The 27,956-nt window shown below is 40.1% G+C and overlaps 2 protein-coding genes across 4 annotated transcripts; one reads left to right on the top strand and one right to left on the bottom strand.

The window, feature by feature from the left end:
- The first annotated feature begins 201 nt into the window (after positions 1–201).
- Positions 202–5,231, top strand: LOC139778132 (uncharacterized). Of its 3 annotated transcripts, none has more exons than XM_071715946.1 (7): positions 202–437; positions 691–808; positions 903–1,139; positions 1,452–1,547; positions 1,698–1,802; positions 2,178–2,249; positions 2,495–5,231. In XM_071715946.1, the coding sequence occupies exons 1-7, from the start codon at positions 287–289 to the stop codon at positions 5,037–5,039; spliced, it is 3,324 nt and encodes a 1,107-aa protein (XP_071572047.1). In that variant the 5' UTR covers positions 202–286; the 3' UTR covers positions 5,040–5,231. The 3 variants fall into 3 exon arrangements, with proteins under 3 accessions (XP_071572047.1, XP_071572048.1, XP_071572049.1); XM_071715947.1 differs by having other exon boundaries at positions 969–1,139; XM_071715948.1 differs by lacking the exon at positions 202–437 and having other exon boundaries at positions 701–808; positions 1,046–1,139.
- A 19,493-nt stretch (positions 5,232–24,724) lies between these two features.
- On the bottom strand, positions 24,725–25,567 carry LOC139778126 (uncharacterized). Its single transcript, XM_071715941.1, has one exon. It carries the CDS (start codon positions 25,565–25,567, stop codon positions 24,725–24,727), a length of 843 nt encoding a protein of 280 aa, XP_071572042.1.
- Positions 25,568–27,956: the final 2,389 nt, after the last annotated feature.

Below are 27,956 nucleotides of genomic sequence, written 5' to 3' on the forward strand. Positions count from 1 at the left end.
GGTGTGAATGCATGCCGAACTAAGTACAATTAGCCACGAGACCATGGTGTAAAGAAACATGGTGTGCTCAATATTCAGTGACTTTTCAGTTATTAGTCTAAAAAACCTCGGAGAAGCTCAAATTGTACCAACCTCTAGAAAACAAAATTAAGATATAAATATTGGCACACCTGATTGTATTCGTCCTTGTCACACTCACTGCAGTAGAGAAAGAGATACATAGCATCGAGATCGAGAGTATGTAATACGTGTGGCGATATGAAATTTTTATATTTATGAAATAAAAATGGTGCGGTGTGTAGTACGAAGTTGTAGAAACAACTCGGCACAATGTCGTAAAGACATAAGTTTTTTCAAATTACCATCCAACGATATAATTCGCGAGGGATGGCTACAGAAAATTGGAGAGGTTAAGTTACCAAACAAAATTGAATTCGGTAAGTTTGCAAATTTCATAACTTTTATTAATATTTAGTTGAATTAACAGTCATAGATTAAATTTCTGTTATTTTATGTGGAACTTAAGTTACTCTTCAGACCATGGCTTAAGTTGTTCTTGATATTAAATAAATGTAACTACTATGTTAAGAATTCGGAGCAATCTTCTTAGCATAGATACATGTGAAAGAATTATGTATCATAATTTGTATCGTATATGTTATTAATTTCTATATTTTTTATAACATTTAGCACGGATATGCTCAGACCATTTCAATGAAGAATGTTTTGGCTATGGGAAGAAGTCCAAAAGACGAAACCTTTTGCAGACTGCATTACCAACGTTGTTTTTAACTTCCCCGAAAGTTAGGTAAGTTTTAATATATAATGTACATATACAAAGTGTACCAAAAACAATATTTTAATTTATTTTGTATATTAATGTATATCTTTTCCTACGTTAGAGTCGACGAAACAAATTTGAATTTCAATATAGTTCGACGAAATTTTGTACTTGTTTCTACCAATAGTGGTACAAGCACCAATGATTCAAGTACGATCCAAAGAAGTGACACTCCCACATCTGAAAATGATGAATGGTGTGTAGCAGGTCCGTCAAATGCTACTCCTGGTGGCTCTAATAGTTGGAACGAGGAAAGTGCAATGGACAACATTGATGAGCAGAATACATCATCTCGAAGGTACATACATGCATAATGTTATCCCTACGAAAAATTTTAGATACGATTCTTGTAATAATCACATGCCATAATCTCATATATCTTATGACATTTTGACATGTGATTCTTATGAGAACCTATATTTTTCACAAGGATTAAACGACATTTTTTGCTCTATTATAACATTGACATTTCTTATCAATGATTATTCATAATTTCAATTAATGTATAAAGTACTTTTTAAAGTGTTCAACAAAAGTATACTTTTCTCATGAAATAAGCAGGCAAATACTATCACTTGTAAAATTAAGTAAAAACGTAATTTTTGTTTAGTAATCCATGGATGGACATAACGTTTCGAGCCACTCGAACACCACCAACCTCATCGGAAGAGCTGTGTCATATGCCAGACCGAACGTTTCCAAGAAGGTATGAAATATATAATATTAAATATTAAATTTCAGTTTTTCCAAAGGAAATACTTGTCGAATAAAGGAAGTAGATCTAAAATGTATCACCGGTATTCAAACTGTACTTGTATTTTTTAATTATAATTACTGAAAACGTATATTTGTACAGATCTCAGAGATCGAAAGTCTTCTGCGGTCGTCTGGGAGTTTTACGTAGAAAAAACACGAAAGAAGTGACGAAGATGTTGCATTCGATTTTGAGAAGAAGAAAACGGTAATTTTAACTTTACTGTACATATTAATGATTAATAATTAATTATTAATGATATTATTATTATTATTAATAATATTATTATTATTATTATTAATTATAAATTATTAATGATTTTTAGCGTACATAATCATGATTTCATAATGTGAATAAAAGTACAAAATACGCTTGACATTCGTGATCAATTTCATGGAATTTTTCAAAAAATATTAAAAATGTCGAAAAATGTTTCAAATTAAAGTTGTAGATGTTATTAAAACAGACATTTTATGTTGTATGCATTTTTACTTTAAGAGTGATTGATAATTATGATAATTATGATATATTATAGTCTTAATGTCTTCTATTTTTTTTATAAATAAATGTTCATAATTTTAGGACTACATCAAGGGATGAACTACTGGAATATGTGAACGAAGATAACGTTCCAATGTTAAAGCGAAGACGGTTGTACGTATTTACATTTTATGTAACAGACTCATTATGTTTTATTGAATATATTTCTATTTTATTAACTTTCTTTTCAATTACTTTTTAACTATATTATACATCGATATTATATATTACATCTATATTATATATTCTAACTATATTATACATCGATTGATTATATATTATATATTACATCTATATTATATATTCTAACTATATTATACATCGATTGATTTCCTAATGAGTTAATTATGATATTAAAGATTCATGGACGGAAATGAGATCGACCTCGCCAACATAACGCCACGGACAGAAGGAGATGACCCGTACGAGACTATAAAGTCACTGAAAGCAGAACTGCAACACTATCGAGAACTAAATGATTTTCACCTGAAATCAAGATGTACTTATGTACAAGTGGAAGAATCGTTTTATGACGAAGTGAAAGCGTTGAAATTGCAAATGTCGGAGAAAAACAAAGAAATTGAACAACTTGTAGCAGAAGTAAAGGACATGAAGAAAATTATTAAAGACTTGCAAGCTAAATTGGAGGCAACTCATGAAGATGAGAAGAAGATAAAGGAAGACAGCGAAAATGAAATGCGAGAGCTATTGAGGACGTATTTCACGGAAGGACAGATAAGATGCATCATTAAAAAGCGGAAATGGATTCATTGGTCTATTGACGACTATGCTGCAGCAATTTCATTACGGAGTATCAGTCCGAAAGCTTATCGGTACCTTCGATTGAAGCTAAACTTCCCTTTACCATCACTTTCCTCTTTAAGACGATGGGCACTTAAAACTTTTGACATCCGTGAAGGCTTCTTAGCAGATGTTTTCGCTGTTATGAAAGAGAAGGGTAAAGATCTGTCACCAATGGAAAAAATTACAGTTTTATCTTTCGACGAAATGGGCTTATCACAAGAACCGTTCTTCGACACGAAACTGGAAAAACTCATTGGTCCATGCAGTAAAGTACAGGTTATTATGTGCCGTGGATTGTTTGCCAATTGGAAACAACCTATTTTTTACAAATTCGACCAGCCAATGACGAAAGATATCTTAATGGAATGCGTGGTGCATTTGCAAGAAGCTGGATATGAGGTTGTTGCTGCTGTTTCCGATTTGGGCAATAAAGGAGTATGGGGAGAACTGAAAATAACTCCTGACAATTACTTCTTTGAACATCCGTTGATTGAGGGTGCACAAATATTTGTTTTCGCTGATGTTCCTCATTTATTGAAACTTCTTAGGAATTGGTTTGTCGATGAAGGTTTGTCACTTGGAAATTGCAAAAATATATTCACTGCCGACGTTTTTGAATCAATCATTAAACTGGGCAACTCTGGTGATCTTCGAGTAGCTCATCGTATCACTGAACGTACATTACACGTGGTTGGTTCCGCGAGACAAGCTGTCAGACCTGCAGCCAGAATTTGGTCCCACACGGCCGCGAAGGCAATTGAATGGGCCGGAAATCAAGGATTGTTGGACATTCCCGAATATGAAAAATTTTCATACTTCGTGTCAACAGTGAATAAATGGTTTGATGTCCACAACTCGTATGCAAAATATGGAGCACATCCAGGAGTTAATGGCTTTGGAATCGACCTAGAGAATCAGATGCAATTGTTGGTACTCATGTCAATGTACATTGAGAACATGCGAGTGGGCAAGAGAAAATCGCTAATGCCTTTTCAAAAAGGCATAATCATCAGCAATGCTTCTCTTAAAGGGTTATTTAATTACTTGCAAAGTAAATACCCTGAACACTGCAAGTATATATTGACACGGCGGCTCCAACAAGATATTTTGGAAAACTTCTTTTCTTATGTTAGGGCGATGGGTTCGGGCAAAGATAATCCATCGGCTTATGACTTTCGATACCGTCTTCGGTGGTACATTCTTGGGAAACATTCCCATGCAGTGTTCACCATGAATAAGAATACCGAAGAAGATGAAAGCACAGTTTGCCTATCTTCGTCAATATGTTCTTCACGTACAACTGATTCACCGTTTGCAGCTGTTACACCGAACGATCCACGTGCTACGTCGACTCCATGTCCTGGTATTACACTTCATGCTCCGGAATCGACGAATGTGGATTTGGATAACGAATTCAGTAATGAACTTGACTGCACTCAATCGGACGATCAAGTAATTCTTACCGAAGAATTATTTAGAAGCATTATTGACATTTCACCCGATGACTTGTTGGAAGATGCACTGGAAAACGAAAAAAATGACGAATCGGATATAGATGTTTGCAATGACACTATCGACGACGATGAAGAATTGACAAGGTTCATCAAACGCTATTTTGAAAGCTCCACGCCAATTCTTGGCTGCAAAAATGCTTCTGACATTGTTCAGGAAGCTGGTCTGGAGTACGTTGCAGGTTACGTTGCTCATTGCTTTAAAAATATTTATTCGTTTTTAGGCGACAAAACGAAGGATATACACGATAATGACGAACAAAGTTGGGTAAAAACTGTTTCTAAAGGTTACCTTACATATCCGTCTGAAACTTTATTACTTGCGAGTAAAATAGTAGAGAAATGTTTTTTAGACTTTCATGGAAATGACTTTTCGAAAGAAGAGTTTGTCATCCAAAAAGTTGTAAAAATGGCAAAGAATACCAAACACTATCCTTCACAAATTCCTGACAAAGTTTTACAGTGCCTCGTAAGAACGCGAACTTATATTAGAGTTAAGGAAATTGGTAAACGCTTGTTTGACGAAAAGGAACAGCGAAAAAAAGACAAAAAAATGAAAAAATTTGTTGGTGCTACGAAAGCTACATGATTTTTATTGTAATAACACTATTATCATTGTACATAACACTCTACTATATGTTCGTAAAAAATGTATATACCGACTATATTTCTGTACATAATAATTTTAATGAAATTAAATGTCCTATTAATTTTTATAATTCAATGTAAAATTGTAAAAAAGAATATAAAAAATAAATTTTGGATTTTTGAAAGTACAAAAGTTTCCTATACAGTAGCAGCAATGAAACTTTGAATTGTAAAGTTGTAAAGTCTCCCAGATAGCCAAATGTTCTGATTTTGCAATCGTGTTGTCGACAACCGTTGCAGAGTTGCAGCAAATTGTCCCGGTCAAGCCATTAAATGTCCCGGTCAACCCGCTAAATTGTTAAATTATATTTCATTTTATTTAATTTTACGACATGCACCGATTTGTTTTTTGTTTTTTATTTTCGTTAATTTTACTTATTGACGAATATAAACATTCTAAATAATATATTTTAAAGAATATATTTTTATTTGCGTCAAAAATAAGTTCTTTATTAATATAAATAAATTATCTTGACATATAATACGGTCTATTTGCCTCCCTTCCCCTTCTCCGTCATCATCCTTGTCCCGGTCGCTTCACGACAATATGGCAACCCTATATTATATATATCCCCAGATTCTAGGAACTTTTTTAAGGTTGGTACAATTTGAGCTCTTCGAAGCCAGAAATCAAGAGAGAGAAACGATTTCCGAGAGAGACACGAAACCAAATGAGCACACCATGTTTCTTTACACTATGCACGAGACAGAACAAGAATCGGTGGACTTCTCCAGGAGACGACCGGCGGACCAATGGTGAGTCGCTTTTCGTTATTTCGTTGCATGCGCATCTTCGCTACTTTGCTTTACAAAACTTAGCCGTGAGGGGATTTAATCACCCCCCTGTGGTCCTTCGAGCAACCATAGAAAATCTCGCCTCCGGGGAACTGACACCCCCCCGTACATTAGTCCTTCGAGCCGGATTTTCGCGTTAGAAAAATACCGCCGACCTTTCGCTCATCTCGCTTTATTCGCTAATATTGCTAATCTCGTTCGCTTTTGTAATCGCGAATTGCAATAACGCGTGGCGTGTTAAGAGGGGATCCTGATGTAGCGAGTCAAAAAAGTTAAGGTATTTTCAGGATTTTTTTTAAAGGTATTAAAAATCTCCGACCATTTCGGCAGTGGCCCAGTATATTGTACCATATTTCAAGAATACAAAATGATTTTTTTTTCATTGGCGGAAAGAAAACAACTCTTGAGATATATCGCTGAATGTTCGAAGGTGCATGTTCGAAGGTTCACCGACAAACTACAAGTTTAAGCTTTAAAACGGTGCTGGAATTTTTTGTTTCAGACGACCCTGCGCCGAGCTATTACGCCCGCCAATTTCCTGGGAATTTTCTGCACCTTCGAACATTCGGCGATATATCTCAAGAGTTGTTTTCTTTCCGCCAATGAAAAAAATCGTTTTGTATTCTTGAAATATGGTACAATATACTGGGCCACTGCCGAAATGGTCGGAGATTTTTAATACCTTCAAAAAAAATCCTGAAAATACCTTACTTTTTGGACTTGTACACCAGGATCCCCCCTTAATAATATCTAGTTTTGCGCGATATCTCTCGCTCGCAATTCTCTAGTTTCGCTTCGCGACAAGAATACTCGCGTGAATTTCTCACTCGTCGTAACACGTGTCATTGTCGTTATCTGCATTAGTCGTGAATTTCGCAATTGTCGCGGTAATTAGTCGAGAATAATAATCGTTCATATAGTACCCGAAATATTCAAATCTAGAATATTCTCGGACAAGCCATACGTTTTCACCTAACTGTCGGCGGCCTTGACGCTCGGTCGCGAGCCGGGCCGTATGTACACAGTTTTTTTCTACATAGACTCGCGCTCAATAATAACGCGCTACATTAGTTCTCGTTGCTGTTAGGTCTGTTTTCGGCACGACTCGAAATACATACTATTCCGATCGTTGGAATTCTTCCAAACATATTTGCCATCGATCGAAAATATTGTTTGTCGGCACTGGTTTCAGGTATAGAATATCTTAGCACTCTGGTAATCTTTCAAGTTTAGATATTAGAATTGCAATTATAATCGAGTCAAAAGAAGTTGTTGTAATTAATGCTTGTGTCGTGGATTATTGCTCGTGTCGTATATATACTGCTTGTGTCGTAACACCACGCGCAACATATCCTATTGCTGAAACTTTGATCTAATCATAACGCCATAACTACTTGAGTGCATTTCTCGTCGTAACCGGATACCTGTGCCAATCTGTTTGATATAGTTTTGATTATTGATCCAACTATTATTATTTTGTACACCCTTTGCAACCATCTTACTTGATAGCTATATACTGTGTTTGATTCTCGTTTCCTGTAAGCGTTCGCGTGACCTTGCGCTCGCGTCCCACTTTGGTTCACGTAGTTTCGCTTCGCGACGAGAAGACGCGCGCGGAATTGTCGTTAATTACTCTTGCGTCAATCAAATCGTCATTTTCGTTATCGTGCGAACAATACGATTTATATATTATAGTTGAAAAATTCTCTCGCGAATATTCCATCGTGCTTTCGAAGAAACTCAAACCGAGCCATCCGTTACTCGTTGCCTTGGCGAGCGGAACAGTGTTGTTTTACCTTTTTCTAGCTTCCGAACTCGAAGCCTATTGTGCTTCGGAATATTTGAAGATGTTTTCGTACTGAATTGAGTTGTCATTGCCTCGAGCTCACGTTAAACTTTCGCCGTCCTTCAACCGTTCCTGCTTCGTATATCCTAAGTCGACATAATTGTTGCGTTGACTTGCCGGTCCGCGGTAAAGAGACTCGCGGTCTCGCTCTTGTCGTACTGCGTGCCCTTTGTCGTTAATCGTTGTCGTTAACTGCTATTGGTCGTATCAACTCAACATGTCTAAGTCAGCTCACTCTCGTCGCGAATTATGCGTCCGGCAGATGCGGGAGATTCATGATCTTTCCCTGCAGGCCTCGACTGAATCAGCGATCCGAGCGAACTTTCTTGCCTGCTACCCGAGCGTGGCGAAGATTGCCGACGACTTTGAAAACGCGCATCTAAAGGTCATACAGGAGACTTGCGAATTCGAAACTGAAGACGTGATCCGTGCAGAATTCGATAAAATGCACTACGCCGTAAAGGGACGGTATCACGTGATCACGGGCGCGTCGCTCGGAACCACCCAGGCTCAGTCCTCGGGCCAAACGTCGGCTATCAACTTGCCTAAAATTACGCTTCCGCAATTCTCGGGCGATCTCGCACTTTGGCCTTCCTTTATCGCGCTGTTCAATACTTCGATTCACGATAACCGGCAGATCTCCTCGATGAAAAAATATCAATATCTGCTGGCCTCGTTAAAGGGGGAAGCCCTCAACGTAGTTAAGAACCTGCCTTTTTTTGCGGAATATTATACGATAGCCTACGACTTGCTGCTCGCCAGATATAGGAACAAAAGAAAGTTAGCGGGTCATCATTTAAAGTCGATACTCGAGGCTAAACCGTTGAAATCAGAATCGGCCGATGCTCTCCATATTTTGTTAGATACGTTCACTGAAAATACGCGCGCGCTAGCCCTGATGAAATTTCCGACCGATTCGTGGGATTTCATTTTACTAAACTTCTTTTTAGACAAGCTTTCCCGCTCATTGTGGGAAAAATTCGAATTTGCACATCGGGCTGAAGAGATACCGCGATATGCTCAACTCACTGTTTCTTTCCGAGCATTGTAAAGTTCTTGAGGCCATCTCGGGTCCGTCAACCATTTCGCTCAAATCGCAGTCGTCTTCGTCGAAAAAATCCGTGTCGGTTTCATCGCTTGCAACTCGAACTGCCGAGTGTCCGGTGTGTAAAGAACAGCACCTCGTTTTTAAGTGTCCTCGATTCTTGAAATTGACTCCCAGGGAAAGGCACTCAACGATAAAAACCTCGAATTTGTGCCTTAATTGCCTCCGCGCGGGTCACGGCGTTAACAACTGTCCATCGACGTGGGTGTGTCAGTCGTGTAAGGCTAAACATCATACGCTTTTGCACTTCGAACGGAATTCGAGTTCGACGAGTACCCCTACGGATACCGGAACCTCCTCCGAATCGGAAGCGGAAAAGAGTTCGTCGCCGCAAAATAGTGAGCACCTCGTCACCATGACCAGCGTTGTGGAATCGAGCTCGATTGTATTGTTGTCAACGGTGCAGGCCGAGGCTCTCGACATCCACGGAAATCCCTTCCCAGTTCGCATTCTTTTGGATAGTGCTAGTCAACTGAACTTTATTTCGGAAAACTGCATGCGAAAGGGTGGTTTCGGACGAACCAAGCGTCGTACCATAGTTCTAGCGGTGAATGATACTAAGGCGGCTGCCACTCGAGGTAGCACTTCATTCGTGATTTAAGCACAAGGCAATAGCAATACCCGCATTCCAATAGAGGCTACGATTCTTCCACGCATCTCCACCCAATTACCTAGTAGTCAAGTTGAACAAAGAACGTGGAAACATCTAGAGAGATTGAAGCTTGCTGATCCGCAGTACCACCGACCTGGTCCCATCGACATCTTGATTGGCGCAGAGATCTTTGCGTCATTGCTTCAGGATGGTCGTCGTGTAGGGAAGAAAGGTGAACCAGATGCCTTTAACTCTATTTTTGGCTGGGTTCTTGTCGGCTCGGTGTCGACGCAGGCATCCCAGTCTACACATTCGTTTCTAACTCTCGACTCTTTAGATGCATCTCTTAGTCGATTTTGGCAATTAGACAAGATTCCCTCAGCTCCGCCGTACTCACAGGAAGATAGACTTTGCGAGGAACTATTTGCGCAGACCACGCGTCGCGATGTATCTGGTCGCTTTATAGTGTCGTATCCTTTCGCGAAGGATAATCCTTGCTTTGTTGGCACGCGACAAGTAGCTTTGAATAGATTTCGCGCACTTGAACGTCGCTTTAAACTAGATGCAGAGTTTAAAATGAACTATAGTAAAAGCAGGATTATTTAGATTGTCACGTTCTGTCAAGTTAATGTAAATTGGTCCGTTTTTGGGTCAAAACATTCAAGTAATTTACCCGGGATTTGGACCAGGTTGTGCGATTAATCCAGTCCGAAGAGAAAACGAATTTTGTATATTTGATAACGAGGGTCAGATTTGTTTATTAAATTATAATCTGGAAAATCTATTTTTAAATCAAAAGGGATTAATTTATATGGAGTGCAAATTCTATTATCTTGAATTTCTTTTAATTTAAGAAATAATGAAAAAGGATCTTGATTAAATTGAATGGCTTGTTTAATCTGAAATTTAATCTTTTTAATTTGCGACCTTTTGCCCCTTTTTCTAGGCATGAAACTAGATTAAAGGAAAACTCCTGTTGCCACGCTATTTGGCAGCGACAAGAATCAGGAAATTTCTGTTGCCACGCAATTTGGCAGCGACAGTAAAGGGTTGTGGAATTAAAGAATTTATCGAAAAATTGGTTTCAAGAATTAAAATTAAAATTACCTTTATTTGGGGAAGAATTTTCTTATAACAGTTATTTAAGATCTGGATTATAATTAAGATCTGTCTTGAGATTTGCAGAAGTCAGAATTTAATTAGCTCAAGTAAAGATTGTCGTAAGGAAATGATTAACTGATTGACAATTGAACTGCCGACTCCCAACAACTACTACTATCGATGATTTTTCGCGCTTATTTATATTCAAGTGGCAACCCAAGCAGCAAAGCAGGGCATCTTAACCAAACCAAAATCAGATTGCCCTAATTAAGTGAAGAATTACCAACTTTCGACATAAAAAATGTCTTAAAAATCAAATAGCGTTTGAAGTCTTAAGTACAGGTCGAAAATTACGTAGTTCAAACCTACAAAATGCCTTCAAAGTCGATTCAACTTATAAGTCAAAATTAGAGTCCCATTTGAAGGAAATGTGACCTGGTTGTATTACCTAATTTCAATTTCGTAGGCGATATGACTTAATTGGTCAGGATTACCTAATTTTTACCATATATAAGTTCTGTGTGTTTGACTTGACTAATAGGGAATATTTTAGGCGCGAAATAAACCTCGCGGCCGTCTACGAGTTAACTACAAAGTTGAGATTACCACGGAAAATGACCTATAAGGGAAATTGGTCCGAGTTTAGGTCGAAATGCCCAGCAAAATTGCCCTGAGAGTTAGTTATTGGTCTTGGACCTTAAATTATTGAAAGTTACCATAACCTATCTATAATTATTGCACGTATCGATTCCTGTTTGCTGGTAAATAATTATCCATTTTGTAAGACCTTTTGTAAGACGCATTATCGAAGAAAATAAAGATGCCGAGAAACATAAAATATAAACCGTATCGTTTAACGACAAGTTATTATCGGAATTTAAAGAAAAATAAAGAAAGTAGTAAAAATATAAATATATGTGCACACACCAGTCATGATGTTGTAAGTACAAATAGTGCTAAAGAACAAATAATTACGGAACCACAAGATTTGGACGTCCACATAAATGATGCACGATATAATCCATCAACTGAAGAATTCTTTGAAACTGATCTCATTCCTGAAGAAGATGAGTTTGACGGAAACGAAGAAAAAATATTAGAAGATAAACTGACATTATTAACCGAACTCTATCATTGGGCGATCTCACACAAATTAACATTGGCTTCAGTTACTGATTTGTTGAAAATATTGAGAAGTCATGACATGATGGAACTGCCAAAAGATGCCAGAACGCTTTTAAAAACTCCTAGTGTAACAGAGATTACAGAGATGGGTGGAGGCAAATTTTGGTACAATGGAATCAGAAGCAATTTGGAATCAGCGCTTTTAAATTATGATATTCAACAACAAAGAACAATTAAATTACTTTTTAACATCGATGGAATGTCACCGTTCAACAGTTCACTGTATCAATTTTGGCCTATTTTATTCATTGTTGAAGACATGCATCAGTTGCAACCAATGGTTGCAGCAGTCTATTACGGTGAAAGCAAACCTCCACTTCAGTTATACTTGAAACAATTTGTACATGAATTGAATGAAATTCTTAGAGATGGATTAATCATAAATAGACAGAAAGTAACTGTCGGCGTAAAATGCTTTGTTTGCGATACACAAGCTAGAAGTTATATTAAAGGTAAGTTATTGTAAATAGTGTTTGATATATGATATATTGATACGTTTCATGAACTGAAATGTTTAATTTATTTGATATGATAATATAGGAACTCCTGCTTGTAATGCCGAATATGGAAGTTGTATTAAATGTACAGTTGTCGGTGAATGGGATAAAAGGGGAAGGCACATGAGCTACCCAAGATTTGATTGCCCTCAAAGAACTGATGAAAGCTTTCGCAATAAAACGGACGAAGATCATCACAAAGAAAACACACCTTTAACAGATTTACCAATTGATATGGTGAAAGACTTTGTAGTCGCAGATTCCCTTCATTTATTCGATTTGGGTATATATTAAATTTTTAATAGTCATATGTATACTACTGTTTTATTTTTCATGACATAAATAAATAATTTTGTACAGGTATTATGCGCAGGTGTTTATATGGGTGGCGCGAGGGAAGTTATAATTTTCGTACGAAATTGTCGAAGAATCAAGCCGATGAAATGTCACAGATGTTAAAAGCCTGTAACGATATGAAACCGATGGATATCCAACGATCTATACGTACTCTGAAATGCCTTAAATTTTGGAAAGGTTCGGAATATCGAGTTTTTTTATTGTATCTTGGTCCTGTAGTCTTAAAAGATTTTTTATCGTCAGAAGTTTATGAGCACTTTCTATATCTCAGTACTGCGGTTACAATACTTTCCTGCAAATACTATTCTCAGTATTTAGATATTGCTGAAACATTATTAAATTGCTATGTTGAACAATTTATAGACATTTACGGAATCGATTCAATAAGTAGCAATGTTCATAATATTTGTCATGTCATAGATGACGTTAGAAAGTTTGGTTCTCTACCTGAAATTAGTTCGTATCCATTCGAGAGCCACCTTGGACACATAAAGGCGTTGGTTCGTACTGGCAATTTGCCACTAAGTCAAATAAGCCGAAGAATTCTTGAGTTATCCACATTGCATCCTTCAAAAAGTACAAGAAATTGCTGCATATATGTCGAAAATAAAATTATTAATCATGTTCATGATATACCAACGTGTAGAAACGCTTATAAGCGGCTACATTTAACAAATAATTTTGTTTTGAGCAGTGATAATAAAAATAGATATTTTATGACAAACAATGGACAGGTTGTATCGATGATAAATGCAACTTATTTCGAAGATAAAATCCACGTTTATGGTGCTAATCTTAAAAGCAAATATGATTTTTTTGTCAAACCTTTTTCATCATCTCGACTCAATATTTTTGCTTCGAAAGGAATAATCGATAAAAATTCAGATACAAAATATATATGCGATTTTAGTGACCCGACCTTGTATTCGCTAAGTAATATAAAGTGTAAATTATTTTGTCTTCAGTATCATAATGAATTTATTTTTATTCCTTTACTTCATACATTAGGTATTGAACACAAATTGTAATTAACAATTACTATTTTAATATCACAGCAAGTACGTATTTGATACATATGTGATGTACATTATTAATTGATAGTAGTAATAATTAATATAGTATTAATATAGTAATTAATAATAATTAATATAGTAGTAATTAATATAGTTGTAGCAATTAATATTAAAATTACGATTGCACACTAAATTATGTATTATGTATTGTTTATACGATCTCTTCTCCCTCTGCATGAACGTTATTTTGTAACGGAAGTTCTGCATTGTCTGCATCGATAGCATCTGGCACCTTATCAAATTCCTCTTGTCTGCCGCCAGGAATGTTTCTTTTTCTTTTTTTTGATGCCTCATTTATTTGTTTTGCATGCTTCAAAATTCGCATTTTGAACAAATTATCGTTCTTAGTGGTATTCCAGCGTGAATCTGCCAGTAAAACTATTTCAGTAAAGAAATTAAGGATTCCGCAGCAAGAATGAAATGCTTCTTTCTTCTCCACTCCCGTGGTTCTGGATATTCCTGTCCACGAAAAGTTAGTCAATACCTCTTTCGTGAAGAGAATAGCCAACAAATTTCTAGCAACGGTTTTCCCTTCTTCGCCTCCTTCAGTACCTCCAATTGTTTTGAAAGTATTGAACTGAAAAGGTAAATCATCATGCAAATATAAATTAAAACTTAATTTATTGTTTTATTTTAATTAAAACTATTTCATCTATTAGAATAAAAGTTACAAAGTAGTCTGTGATGAGAAAACATTGACAGATAATCTTAACTATATTATATATTCATTTATTAGACTTATGTTTGTAAGTGCAAAAATATTATATTAAATTCTATTTGCTATAATTTCCAGATACATTATCAGGATTTTTATTAAGACGTATATTATTACAACAAAGAGCCGTTTGTGCAACAAAACACAAAATTGATATTTTTTTATTTTGAATACGCTTCGACTTTGCTTCCGACGAAACCACCTCTAGCGATACCTGTTCCGACAATGAATAAAAAGTAGCTTTAGTTCAAAATTGACTGCGTCTTTGATAAAAATAGAAATGTTGATTTTGGTCTTATGTTTTATTATTCTGCTTTCTATGTTACAGATCATGTGTAACAGTGTGTCGTAATCGTCATTGTTCTACGCCACTTTTTTCTATGCATATTCAAAATAAAAAATATTAATTTTGTGAGTTTTGTTCTAATTCAAATGGCTTTATTTGAAATATACATTATAATAGAAATCTTTGATAAAATGTGAAAAATATAATTAATTTGAATAAATAAATAAAATAAATTTATAGGTTAGTATATTATCTGTCATATTTACCCATCAGTGGCTACTTGAAAACTTTTATTCTGAAAGGCAAAATTAGGCGAATAGAATAAGTGCAAACCAAATATTTTTTGTAGTCCGCATTCTTTTCGATTTCTGAATTAAACGCCTGTACATCAGTAACAGTGCTTAATGGGAAAATAAATTTGCTCGCAAACCCAGATTCGTTTGGCTCTTTGTGGCTGGTTGTCGGCTTTGGAATATTCCCGTCGTGCAAGTTTTTTATCATATTATATATTTGGTCTAATGTTAATTTCAAGGCAGTATTGTCGGACTGTCGCATTTCCAACATGCGTGATTGATCTTTTTCAATTTGTAGTTGACGTTCTTCAATCCTCAAAAGTGTTTGAAATACTGTAAAATATCATATTAATGACTATAATAAATAAAATTTAATATTAAAATAAATGACTATAATAAATAAATGACTATAATAAATAATATAATAATAATGTACTATAATAATAAATAATTATAATAAATAAAATTTAATATTAAGATAAATTAATACTTACTAGTATTCAGTGACACTTCCTCTTGATCTTTTGAGATCGGCACATTATCTGCAGCGCCGAACGTATTATCATCGTACTCTGGAACCAAGATTCCACCTTCGTTTCGAAACGATAGATTTATATGCTTTGATCCTATATTCGTTGAAGCAGCAGCATCTATATTTACGTTTGGCGTTGATGCAACGATATTGTCGAATAGTAAATCAATATTTGATTTATTGATTGTCGTGGCCATTATTTTATTGCCATTGTTGTTAATGGCCAAACGCTGCTGATTAATTGACAAACTACAAAAAAGTTCACAATTATATTACATTACTTTTGTAACATAACTTTTGTAGTTAAAGTTGACATTCGACAAAAATGAATTTGAAGAAAACTGACAATAGGTGTTACTTACGTTTCTTCAGATTCAGTGCAAGAAGCATTTAAGTACTCTTCTTCCCACAGTTCGGCTTCTTCTTTTCCAACAATGAAGTCTTTTTTTACTTTACACTTGAATTTTTTCCACTCGTGTTCAGGAGCACTTGATGGGTCATCTCTCAAAGTCAGGCATTTGTTAGGTGGCCAGAACACAGACCCATTTTTTACCCATTGATGGGGAACATATGCATACTCGACTTTTGTTGCGGTTCCTCTTTTTTTTATTATAGCAACAATTGTAAAATGATCTCCCATTTTGCCTATTTTATCGCCTACTGTAATTGATTGCCTGTTGTAATTTCCATGTTATGTTTATCAATCGAGTTCAAATGTTTGTTGGTACTCACCGCCCGTAAGAATTATATAACGTTCCGACTATTATACGTACAATAACCTGTACCAACATGTATGGGAGCTAAAGCTCCAAAAAACCAATAAGTGTTATAGAACACAAAGAATATTATTGCCGAGATATTTCGAATATTATCTAGAAGGCGAGCGTCGCACCTCGTGCTTGTAACGTATTGCTCGTTCATTCCACGTATGATAACGCAATATCACAGGTTTCTTCGGACAATCGCAAAAAAATCCACAATGAATTATCAATCGATTCCACAGATACTTCAAATATACCAGGCACATATAATCCTGTCAAACATTATTTCGTAACGTTATAATCTTCACTGTTAATGTACGTGACTGTAAATAATACTTCTCTATGAGACTTACCTGCTACTTGAGAAAATTGTTCCTCATCGATAAATGAATAAATCGAGACAAAATCGGGCGTTAACGGTGGGTTAACGCCCGACACACACTAATATCTTCCTACTGTATTTTTCTCATTGTACAAGGCTTGCGATCGTTACGCTAGGAAACGCAAACACACGGGAATTAATTCGGCGCTCGTCACCCGGAGGGGATGAGATTTTCGAGAAGTTACGAAGTGCAGAAGAAATCTCTATACTGTAATAAATAGAATAATCGAGACGATTCGCGCGAGCAACAGCGAATTTGCGAGAAAGAGTCGTTACAGGACAAAACACGTTCGCACTCGACCGCGTCACACGGTGAACTCATGATCAATGTTTACGTTCGCGGCACAGCCGACCGGCATTTCTCGATATATCGATCCACAGATCTCGAAGCACGCCGTGTCTCGAAGTCGATCTTTGAAGTCAATTTAACTTATAAATAGGGAAATCAGACTTATTAGTCAAAATGCCTTATTGATCGACAAGACGATTTTAAAGTCAACGACTTTGAAGTAAAAATGCCCTAATTAAGGAAATCTGCCCTCAAAGTTTAGTATTTGGTTTTCACAGTAGGGAAATTCGACCTACAGGTCGAAATTCAGACGAAAACGTTAAATCAGCCATTATTATGAGAACCAGTATGTCCGCCATGATACATCAAAACGCTTTCTAAAATTATAGGCATTATAAAATAAATTATATTATATCTCTCGGAGTAACTAAGAATTGAAAAAAAAATCTATTTCGCGATACTTTTCACGTTAGGTGCAAAATTAAAATATTTTTATTGTGCTAAATGCAAAACATATTATTGCTAAATAATTAACGATTAATTAATAATTGCTTAAATTATTTATTTTCGACATCGCGTTGCTTTTAACGAAGTAAAATAAAATTCTGTACAGAAAATTTTCTTTCGCACTTATATTTCTGTTACATGTCACACGATATTCAGTTTCAAAACCGACGTAGTGGTGGATTCTATTAATATTTTATTCCGAGTTTCCATGGCTGGTTGGAACCATATGCTATGACTGTAGCATAGACCCGTCTTGGTAGAACTAATATGGAATATATATTTTTTCGTGATGTCCAGCGCTGCCATCTACTAGATGTCTCAAAGACAAAGGTTAGGTCGAAGAGAGGGCACAAATTGGTCAAAATTACCAAAATATTACCGATATTCGACCTTCTGATAGGTCCATTTCACCAAATCAGACTATGACTTATAAGGCGAAATGCCTTGCATTACCTAATTTCAACCGTACAATTACTTCAACTTTATTCCCACTTACCTTCTTTCGACGTCGATTCGACGTAAGTTGGGCTTGGTCGAACAGACTTTTGAACCTATCAGAAGGTCGAATAAACGTAATTTCGTCCTATTTTGCTGCTTGGGAAGAACCCCCCCCCCCCCCGCGCGAGCTTCTCACCACTTCTATTGTCTTTACGTCTTGAAGGAGGAGGAAGGTCTTATCACTAGGTGTAATTTTATGCCTTGTGAACCGCGGCCTGAGAACCGTCTCCCCATTAGAAATCGGATAATTAATCGATATTGATTACATTCTTGGCTATTTTAAGATTGGTTGAATTTTGCTCGCACGTAACAAGATAGTGGCCATATGAAATTAATTAAGCAGCCGTTCCCGGTGGACGGACCTGTCTTCTATTTGCCCCATCATGGGGTATTCAAATCAGATAGCACAACTACGAAGTTGCGTGTCGTATTTGACGCATCGGCTAAGGATTTGAACGGCGTCTCGCTGAATCAAATGTTGCGATCCGGTCCTAAGTTACAGTCAGATATAGTTGTGATATTGTTGAGATTCCGGATCAGTCCTGTGGCGCTTACCGCGGACGTCAAGCAGATGTTCCTTCAAATCTTTGGAATAGTCGCCGAGAGTGGTGTAGTGATCCGAATGCTTAGCGCCAAATCAAAGGTGGCCCCGCTCAAGGCCATCACAATGCCGAGACTCGAGCTTTGCGCGGCTGTTTTGCTTTCAGATTTATTAGAATATATCGGAAACATCCTCCGGCTTGAAGTTGCCGTCGACGATACGTACGCTTGGTCAGAGATTCTGAGGTTGCCCTCGCTTGGATACACTCGGCTCCACACCGTTAGAAGACGTTCGTGCGTAATCGTGTTGCCCGCATTTAGTCCAACACAGATATCTCTTGCTGGAAACATGTCGATATTAAATCTAACCCAGCTGATTGTTGCTCAAGGGGCCTGTTTCCTCAAGAATTAGTGGATCACCCGATTTGGTGGACTGGCCCTGCGTGGCCTCATTAAATTTGAACCCACTCAAGAAACGATATCGGAAGTTGATGATCTTCCTGAGGAGGAAGAAAAATCTCGCGCCTTTGTCTCCATAAATCCTGCTGATGTCGTAAACTCTGCTACTGTTGTTGATTCGCTTCTCGATCGCTTCTCGTCGTTGGATAAACTCATCAGAGTATTCGCTTATTGTCTACGGTTTGTTAATAGACTCAAATCAAATTCGCTCAATAGAACCCTCGTTGTAGATCAAATTGAATTCCATTCGACCTTGCTATATCTCGTTAAATTCGTTTAATCTTGTTGTTTTGCAGAGGATATCGCTAGATTAAAACGCAATCAAAATTGCTCCAAACCGACTTCCGTTTCCGGCGCTATCGTGACACGTGTGTGAGTGACTGGGCGAAAATCAGGCAAAGAGAAGTGTGAGAGGGTGTGTGAGAGGGCAGCGAGTGGGTGAGAGAGAGAGAGAAGTGGAGGAGTGAGAGAGCGTGTGTGAGTGGACACAGGTCAAAGGGAGAGGATAGGGTTAGATACAGGAAAGGAAAAGTGGCGTAAGGGCAACGGTCAGACAGGTAGGCACGGAATAAATCAGAAGAGAGGGGCAAAGCGTATAGGCAGGGACGTCACGGCGTCACGCTGTCGTGGCGACACGCGTGGGGGCATAGGCTAGTATAGACATAGAAGGAAAACTCATTGAGACATAGAATAGCTGGAGAGATATGACGGAGGAAAAAAGGAAAAAGCGGCAAGATTGATAGAATTAGAGGGGGAAGAACAGGAGGAGGAGGGGAGAGAAGAGAAAGTACAGGCAATGTGGAATTAATAAAGAGAAAGAGAGGGGAGATAGAAAGCGGGGAATCGGAAAAATAGGCCTTCAACAGGAGCAAGAAAGTGCAAAAATCACCGCAAAAAGAAGGCAAGGAAATTACAGGAGACGAAAGAAGCTGGATAGAGGATAAAAAATGAGGTAAAAGCTGAGATGAGAGAAGGGATAAAGGAGATGATAGAGATAATGAGGGAGCAGGGGAGGGAAATTAGACAACAAAGGAAAAGTGTGGAAGAAAAGGGGGGAAGAATAAGAGAAGCAGAGGAAGGAGGCAATCCGGAAGAGGAAGACAAGGAGGACAAAGAAGGTAAAAAGGAGGATGAAGAAGAGAACGTAAGAGGAAAAGACAGAGAGGAGGATAAGGGAAATGAGAGAGAGAGAGAGAGAGAGAGAGAGAGAGAGAGAGGAGGAGACTTGAAAGGTGGTTTTCTGGAACGTGGCGGGCATAGCAAACAAGGATAAAGAGTTCAGGGAAGGGATAAAAGAATGGGACGTAGTGATAATGATGGAGACATGGCTGAATGAGAAGGAATGGGAGAAGATGAAATAGAAGATCCCAAGCGAATACAGATGGAGAGTGCAGATAGCGACCAGGAAGAACAAAAGAGGAAGGGCGAGTGGAGGCATGTTATTAGGAATACGGAAGAGAATAGAAGAGATAAATGAAGAAAGAAGGTTAGAGGAAGAGGAAGGAAAAATCGAATGTAAGATAAGAATAGAAGAAGAAATATGGAGAATAATAGGATTATATGTAAATAATGATATAGACAGGAAACTAGAAGGCTTGAAGGATAGGACGAAAGAGGGGGAGAAGGGAGTAAGAACTATAATAGGTGGAGACTTTAATGCTAGAACGGGTGAGGAAGGAGGATGGGAAGAAGAGGACGAGGAAAGAACGGAAGGAGGAGGGAGAAGATCAAAAGACAAGAAAATAAATAGGGACGGAAGAAGGCTACTGGAATTCATAGAGGAAAGAGGTTGGATGATATTAAAAAGAGGCGTGAAAGGGGATGCGAAAGGTGAATTTACATACACAGGAGGGAGAGGCGAGACAGTTATAGATTACGTTATAGGGGAGGAGGAGGTTAGAGAAAAGGTGGAAAGACTGGAAGTAGGAGAAAGAGTAGACTCAGATCATCATCCATTAATAGTATGGGTGAGGGGTAAACTTGAGAGAAAGCAGGGAAACAGAGAGGGAGAAAGAATAAGAAGAAAAGGAGTATGGAGCAAGGAGGGAAGAACACAATTTAAAGAGAGGGATGATAGAAAGTGGAAAAGGGGAACTACAAGAGGAGATAGAAGTAGGAATGTCAAGGATAAGAAAAGTAATAGAGGAGAATGAAAACGAGAGTGGGAGAATGGCTAATAAGAACAGAAGAGGATGGTGGGACGAAGAGTGCAGGGAAAGAAAAAGAGAGGTGAGGAAAGAGCTGAGAAAATGGAGGAAAGAAAAAGGAGAGGCGGAAAGGTACAGAGAAGGGAGGAGGGAGTACAGAGAAATGTGCGAAAGAAAGAAGAAAGAGGAAAAGGAAAGGATGATAAGAGAAATAGGGGAAGCGAGAACGGAAGGAAAGGTATGGGAGTTGATAGGCAGAGTAAGAAAGAGAAGGAAGAGGATAAACGAAGAGATAAAGCTGAAAGAGTGGAAGGAGTACTTCATGGAATTAATGGGTGGGGTGGAGAATAGGGTAGTGAAAGAGGAGAAGGGGGAAGGGACAGGCAAGAAGAGGAAGAGATAGAACTGGAGGAGGTAAGAAACGTAATAAAGAAGTTGAAAACAGAAAAAGCAATAGGCAATGATGGGATACCGAACAAGGCGTGGAAATTTAGAGAAGAAATGGTGAAATGGATGAGTGTGTGAAGTTGGCCTCCCCAAATCATCCAAATATAGTTCTGTTTAGAGTTCTGGCTTCTTTTGGGCAATAGAAAGAGTTCCTGATAAGTTTTAAAAAGAGTTCTGGCGATTAAGGTAACGAAAACACCTTTTGAAAAAAGGGGGCCAACTTCACAATTTTTTTTATTGAATTTTGTTGGCGAATTTCGTTTCCGGGCGTAACTCCGGTTTGCCAATTAGCGTAAGACGCCGGGTTCGACCCCGACAGGGATCAGGCATGCGGTTAGGAGAAGACACTTATGTTTCGTGGAGTAATGCACAAAATATCTTTAATAGTCTGTCTGTACAATGTAAAGTTACGGTGAACGCACTCGTACAATGTGAGCGCGGTACTCTGCGCGCACGTGATTCAGTGATGTGTACTGGGCGCGCTGATCACGTGTCGCGGGTATGTTAGCCGGTCGCTGTAGCGAGGGCAATTAGTAAGCGCAATTTGGAGCTTGCACTTAACAAACGCACTTGGGGCGTTATACAGCTGTCGCACTTGTGGTCGTAAAGCACAAGACGCGAGAATGTTCATCAGTCGCGGCAGCGATAAAGATGAACGGGCGCACAATGGCGCGGCACGTAGCGCGCACTGAAACGCGTATGTTCTGAAAGAGCAGTAAGACCCGTGTGCACGACGGCGTATATGCGACCGCGTGAAACGGAGTAAAAGTGAACGGATGCACGACGGCAATTATGCTACCTCGTGAACCGGAGTATCTTTCGCTACTACTAAGACCGGAGCTCTCGCGGTTCCGTTTCGAGAGCTTTCGGGCGCGCGACGCGCATCGACCAATCATTCGCGTTTACCGGATCATGCGATCACGGCATGATAGGATCGATACGCGTCGGAAGGAACTCCCCTTGTTCGGAGGGCGACTAAGGGGTGGCGTTACGGGCACTTTATTGATCCGCGATCGCGACGGATTGAAAGATTTCCGAACATAACCGCCCGCCGCGAATAGCAATTCGCAACAAATTAGAGCCGCCCGCCGTGAGGAATGTTTGATCTCGGGCCGCTCGCCGTACAGACCACTGCAAGTGCTGAAACAACTTAAACTAAGCTTAGAGATCTAAATTTACAGAATATGCGGATATGTACAAATATATACAGACGTAGAGTTGCTAACGAGCGCAGCTCGCGTGATTGATGTCGAGGAATGTCACTCGGGATTAGTGTGAATCGGTATTTACGTCAACCGGTAGAAAGGACAACTTGACGACTGAACGTTTATACGTTGATCGGGCCGTTTTTACAGAAACGACTCGCGTTAGTCCGTCATCGCCGGGGTGACACTCCACGATTCGTCCTAACTCCCACTTGTTCGGAGGAGCCAAGCGGATTTCGCAATAGTACTAAGCGTCCGACTCGAGCGAGATTCTGAATTTCACGCCACTTGGGGCGTTGCTGCAACGTGTGTAAATAGTCATTTGACCAAAGCTTCCAAAAGCTGTCGCGCATTTGTTGAATCAGCTGCCATCGAGTGAGACGCGTTTCCTTTTCCTCAAGCAAGGGGGTGGGAGCGCTTGTCAGCGCCGTACCTATCAGAAAATGACTCGGTGTCATTGAATGATAATCGTCACAATGGTCGGACAGTTGAGCTATGGGTCGCGAGTTTAGACACGCTTTAATTTGACATAACAGCGTGCTTATTTCCTCAAATGTTAGCGTGTGAGTCCCGATAACGCGTTTCATATGGTATTTAACGCTGCGGACGCACGCCTCCCATAGGCCGCCGAAATGCGGCGCGGACGGAGGAATAAAATTCCACCGGACGCCTTGAGTTGCAATTTTATTTTGAAAGTCCGGATCGCGAGTGGCCTCACTCCATGCGACGGATATTTCGCGCTGAGCGCCGTGAAACGTGGTCGCGTTGTCCGAATACATATCGCTGGGAACACCACGACGGGCACAAAACCGATCGAAAGCGGCGACGAACGCGGGAGTCGTACAGTCGCTAACTAACTCCAGATGAGTCGTCTTTACTGTCATGCACACGAATACCGCGATATATGCTTTTCTCGATTTGTGACCTCGACCGGGAGTGGATCTGACCTGAATCGGTCCCGCATAATCCACCCCGCAGTGTAGAAAGGCTCGAGAGGTCGACGTAACGCGACACGAGGGCAGATCGCCCATCAACTCGTGAACGGGTTTGGCGCTTTCGCGAGCGCATTTGACACATTTGTGGAGAATCGCGCGGATCGTTTGACGCGCGCGTAGGATCCAGTACTCCTCGCGGAGGAGATGCAAAGTTAACTGTGGCTCAGCGTGGAGGGCACGGAGATGAGTGTCGCATATCAACGCGGTCACTAACGGATGTGCAGCGAGCACAACCGGGTGCTTCTTGTCGTCCGGAAACGCAGAATGCCGGAGTCGACCACGGACGCGAATGAGCCCGCTTTTATCAAGGAACGAGTTTAACGATAGCAGTTTACTGCCTTTCGAGATTCGTTGTGATGACTTTAATTGAGCGTATTCCACGGGGAATAACATTTGTTGCACATTCTTGAGACAGAATTCGCGCGCGAGATTAATTTCTTCCGGAAGAAGCTATTTCGAAGCGGTTTGTGAATGCGCATTGACGGATTTTGAGCGACTCATATCGCGAGCGCGACGAGCGAATCGCATGATATAGGCGGTGACTCGCACCAGCTTGTTCCACGATGAGAATCGTTCACCGAGATTCCATCGTTAGCAAGGTTGCACAAGGTGAGCTCGCTCTTCCGGCAGCGATTCAGGCGAATTTGATTGAGGCTCGGAGGGCCATTGATCGGACGATAGTTTGAGCCAGTCTGGCCCTGTCTACCACAGAGATTGAGTAATCAAATTTTCGGGTTTGACGCCTCGCGAAACGAGATCGGCAGGGTTTTGTTGCGATGGCACGTGATGCCATTCGAAGTTTGGCAAGAGGGTTTGAACCTCATGCACCCGATTGGCGACGAACATTTTCCATCAGGAAGGGGGCTGCGAAAGCCAGGCTTTAGTGACTTTAGAATCGGTCCAACAATGATATATCCGAATCGCAATGGTAAGCGCGGATCGCACTGCGGCGATTGCACGCGCGAGCAGGACCGCAGTGCATAACTCCAAGCGAGGAATACTCATGGGCTTGAGCGGAGCTACCTTTGATTTCGACAGAAGTATCGTAATGTTCCGTCAAGATGCGTAACCTTTAAATAAATAACCGCTCCGTATGCGGAGGCGGAGGCATCGGCAAACCCATGAATTTCCGCGGTAAGCGTATCGGAACCGTAACCGGTCCAACGCGGAATGGTGATTTGTCGCAGTAGCGATAACTGAGAATAATAATCTCTCCACTTACGGAGAAGATCGTCAGGGATGACACCGTCCCAATTGCAGCGAAGCAGCCAGAGCTGCTGCATCAAGATTTTCGCGGTGATGACCACGGGAGCCATCCAGCCGAGAGGATCGAAAATTCGAGCTATTGTCGAGAGAATTGAGCGCTTCGTGTCGGGAACCGACTCTGGAAGCGTGACGTCGAATTGAAAGACGTCCGTATGAGGATGCCACTTGATACCTAGCACCTTGAGGCGCTCGTCGAATTCGAGCGTTTTTGCTGAAGCAAGACCATGATCCTGCGGATCGATGCCTTCGAGCAATAAGGGATTGTTACTCGCCCATTTTCGAAGGTGAAATCCTGCTCGTTTCAAGAGAGAAATTAGTTGATCTCGCGTCTGAAGCGCGAGCGGTATGTCATCGGCGTCGAACACACAGTCATCGACGTAAGTGTGAAGCCGTAATACCGGAACTGCTAGAGGGAAATCAGCACCTTCGTCTTCGGCGACTTGTTCGACCACGCGAAGAGCGACGTGTGGCGCGTTGGCGTTACCGTAGGTGACGGTAAGCATTTGATATGCTATCAAGGGATAGTTTGGCGCGGGTCGCCATAAGATTTTTTGATAATCCACGTCGCACTTGTGGACTAGAATCTGGCGATACATCTTGGCGATGTCGGCGGTGAAGACGAACCGAAATTGACGCCATCGCAAGATAATGAATGATAACTCGGATTGTAATTTACGGCCAATCATTAGGTGATCGTTCAAGGAGAGACCATTGGAGGTCCGTTGAGAGGCATTGAAGACAACGCGCAAACGAGTTGTCGCGCTATGCTCGCGGACAACGGCATGATGCGGTATATACACAATTTGACCATCAGGGGGGTCTTCGAGGGGTATCTTGGTCATGTGGCCAAGACGTATATTCCGCTAAGAATTCGTGGTATTCCTTTGCAAGGTCCGGATTTGCTTTTAACCGTGACTCGAGACGCGAATACAACGCGATTGCAGACTGCTTAGAGTCGCCAATGTTGATAGGGGGCCCCGATTTGAACGGCAGCCGCACTATATACTGCCCGTTGGGGGCACGAGAATGCGTCGACACGAAGTGTTCTTCGCATCAAATCTCTTCAGGTGAGAGATGAGTCTGCTGAGAAAGTTCTTCAACCTCCCAGAAACGTTTTAACTGGTCGGAGATTTCTGACAGCACCATGCAGTGGTGCGTTTGAATGCGAGCCGGCCGTGACTGCAACGGCATAGGCATCGGTCCGGACAGGAACCATTCGAAAATTGAGTTTTGAGCGACGGGCTCATGAGGGGCGCGATTACGGACCTCCGGCAGTAAGATCGCGCCATACAAATCAGCACCGATAATTACGTCAATCGGCGCCGCGCTAGTCGGATCGCTATCAGCTAGCTTAAGTTTGCGAATGTACGACAGTTTCGTTATATCCGGAACGCGTTGCGGAATGTAAGTCGTGAGCGACTTGAGAACAAGAGCGGAGACGGAGGGCGACGGGCCCGTGCCGTCACGCGCTGACACGTGAACTTTAGCTGCGCTGCGTGCTGTGGCAGCCGTCTCGCCGATCCCAGTGATAGAGACGGAGACGCGCGTACGCGGTAAACGCAATCGCTGAGCCAAACGTTCTAGTTAGGGAGCTAGCTGCCATGTCGGTATATGATTTGTTCATGTTTCATATCGATAGGGATTAAAGTTCAGATCAATACGAATCGATTTGGTCCAGTCAATTAAGGTCCTACGTCGCTGCGTTTTTGCGTTACAGAGCTTCAAAATTGTAAAAAAAAAAAGGGTACTAAATCATTTGCTCATGTCTGCCTCTGGGGCTGATGGTCAAAATCATCCTGAAAACGAAGAAAATCCATGAGGCAGACATCCAGGGCTCTGCATTATCACGGGACGTAGTTGTAAAAATGTAAAAAAAAGCTCTACTAACAAGGGAACGGTCGGAAGTGTCCCTACCCGATTTGGATGCGCTTTGGATATGTTGTTGAGCATCAAAAAATATTAGACTCGTATTTTTTTTTGCTGCTTATCTCGACGTTTATTGGTTGAAAAAACCCGATTTGGAACCTACCCGATTTGGATGCGCTTTGAATATGTTGTTGAGCATCAAAAAACATTAGACACGTGTTTTTTTTGCGGCGTATCTCGACGTTTAGGGGTTGAAACAACCCCTCGAAAATAACAGATTTTATAGTTTTTTGCGAATATCTTCGAAAATATAAGGCGTAACGACAAAAAATTTGTACGAAATGTTTATGGCTTTTTGTGCTCTTTACAATGGCGTAATCAGATTTTTCAAATTTGTCACATTTTTTAATTTAACCCCACCCCCCCCCCCCCTATTATTTTTCTCACGCCTTTGGCTCGGGTGGCAAACTTCACACTCGTCTGAAAAACGCTGCTTTTTCTCGGTGCACAATATACTATAGTAGGTGCTTACAACGTGACATTTTATGAACAAAAAAGATTATATAGTCACTGGCAAGACTGGCAAAGATTGAGTAAGAGCTGAATAAAAAGTTATATTCAATATCAAAGAAAAAAGTAACAAGCGTAAGAAAAAAATAAAAGTTAACAATAAAAATGCACTTACATGTTCACAAAACGACAGCGTACAACACAGTTCTTTACACTTCAGACTTATGATCTAAAATGCTTGCTTTTCGGAATTATGACACAAGCAAATGATATTCAAATGCGTGAATTTGGTTGTTGATTTTGTTGTGCCGTAACCGGGATAGTATATTATTGTAGCGGTTAATGTGACGCACGTGTTCGTTCAGATTATGATTTGCGACTGCCCGCCCAATATTACAATTCGGCGGTATTTATAATGTCGGAGTCGACATTCCGTTGCTAGTCTAGGACTCTCGAAATAGCGTTAACCTCTCGCTGTCAGTGCCTTGCGCTGGCCCTTGCATCAGCGCTTTCGGTCATCCCGGAGTTGAAATGGAAATTTTTAAGCGTACGGCGCAATTGAACAGAAATAACGCAACACATACCTACAGCGCGACGCCTATACCACAT

Source organism: Temnothorax nylanderi, unplaced genomic scaffold (assembly GCF_030848795.1).
Source record: "Temnothorax nylanderi isolate EJ_2023f unplaced genomic scaffold, tnyl_v1.0 TNYL_tig0173_pilon, whole genome shotgun sequence".
NCBI classification, from domain to species: Eukaryota; Metazoa; Arthropoda; class Insecta; order Hymenoptera; family Formicidae; genus Temnothorax; species Temnothorax nylanderi.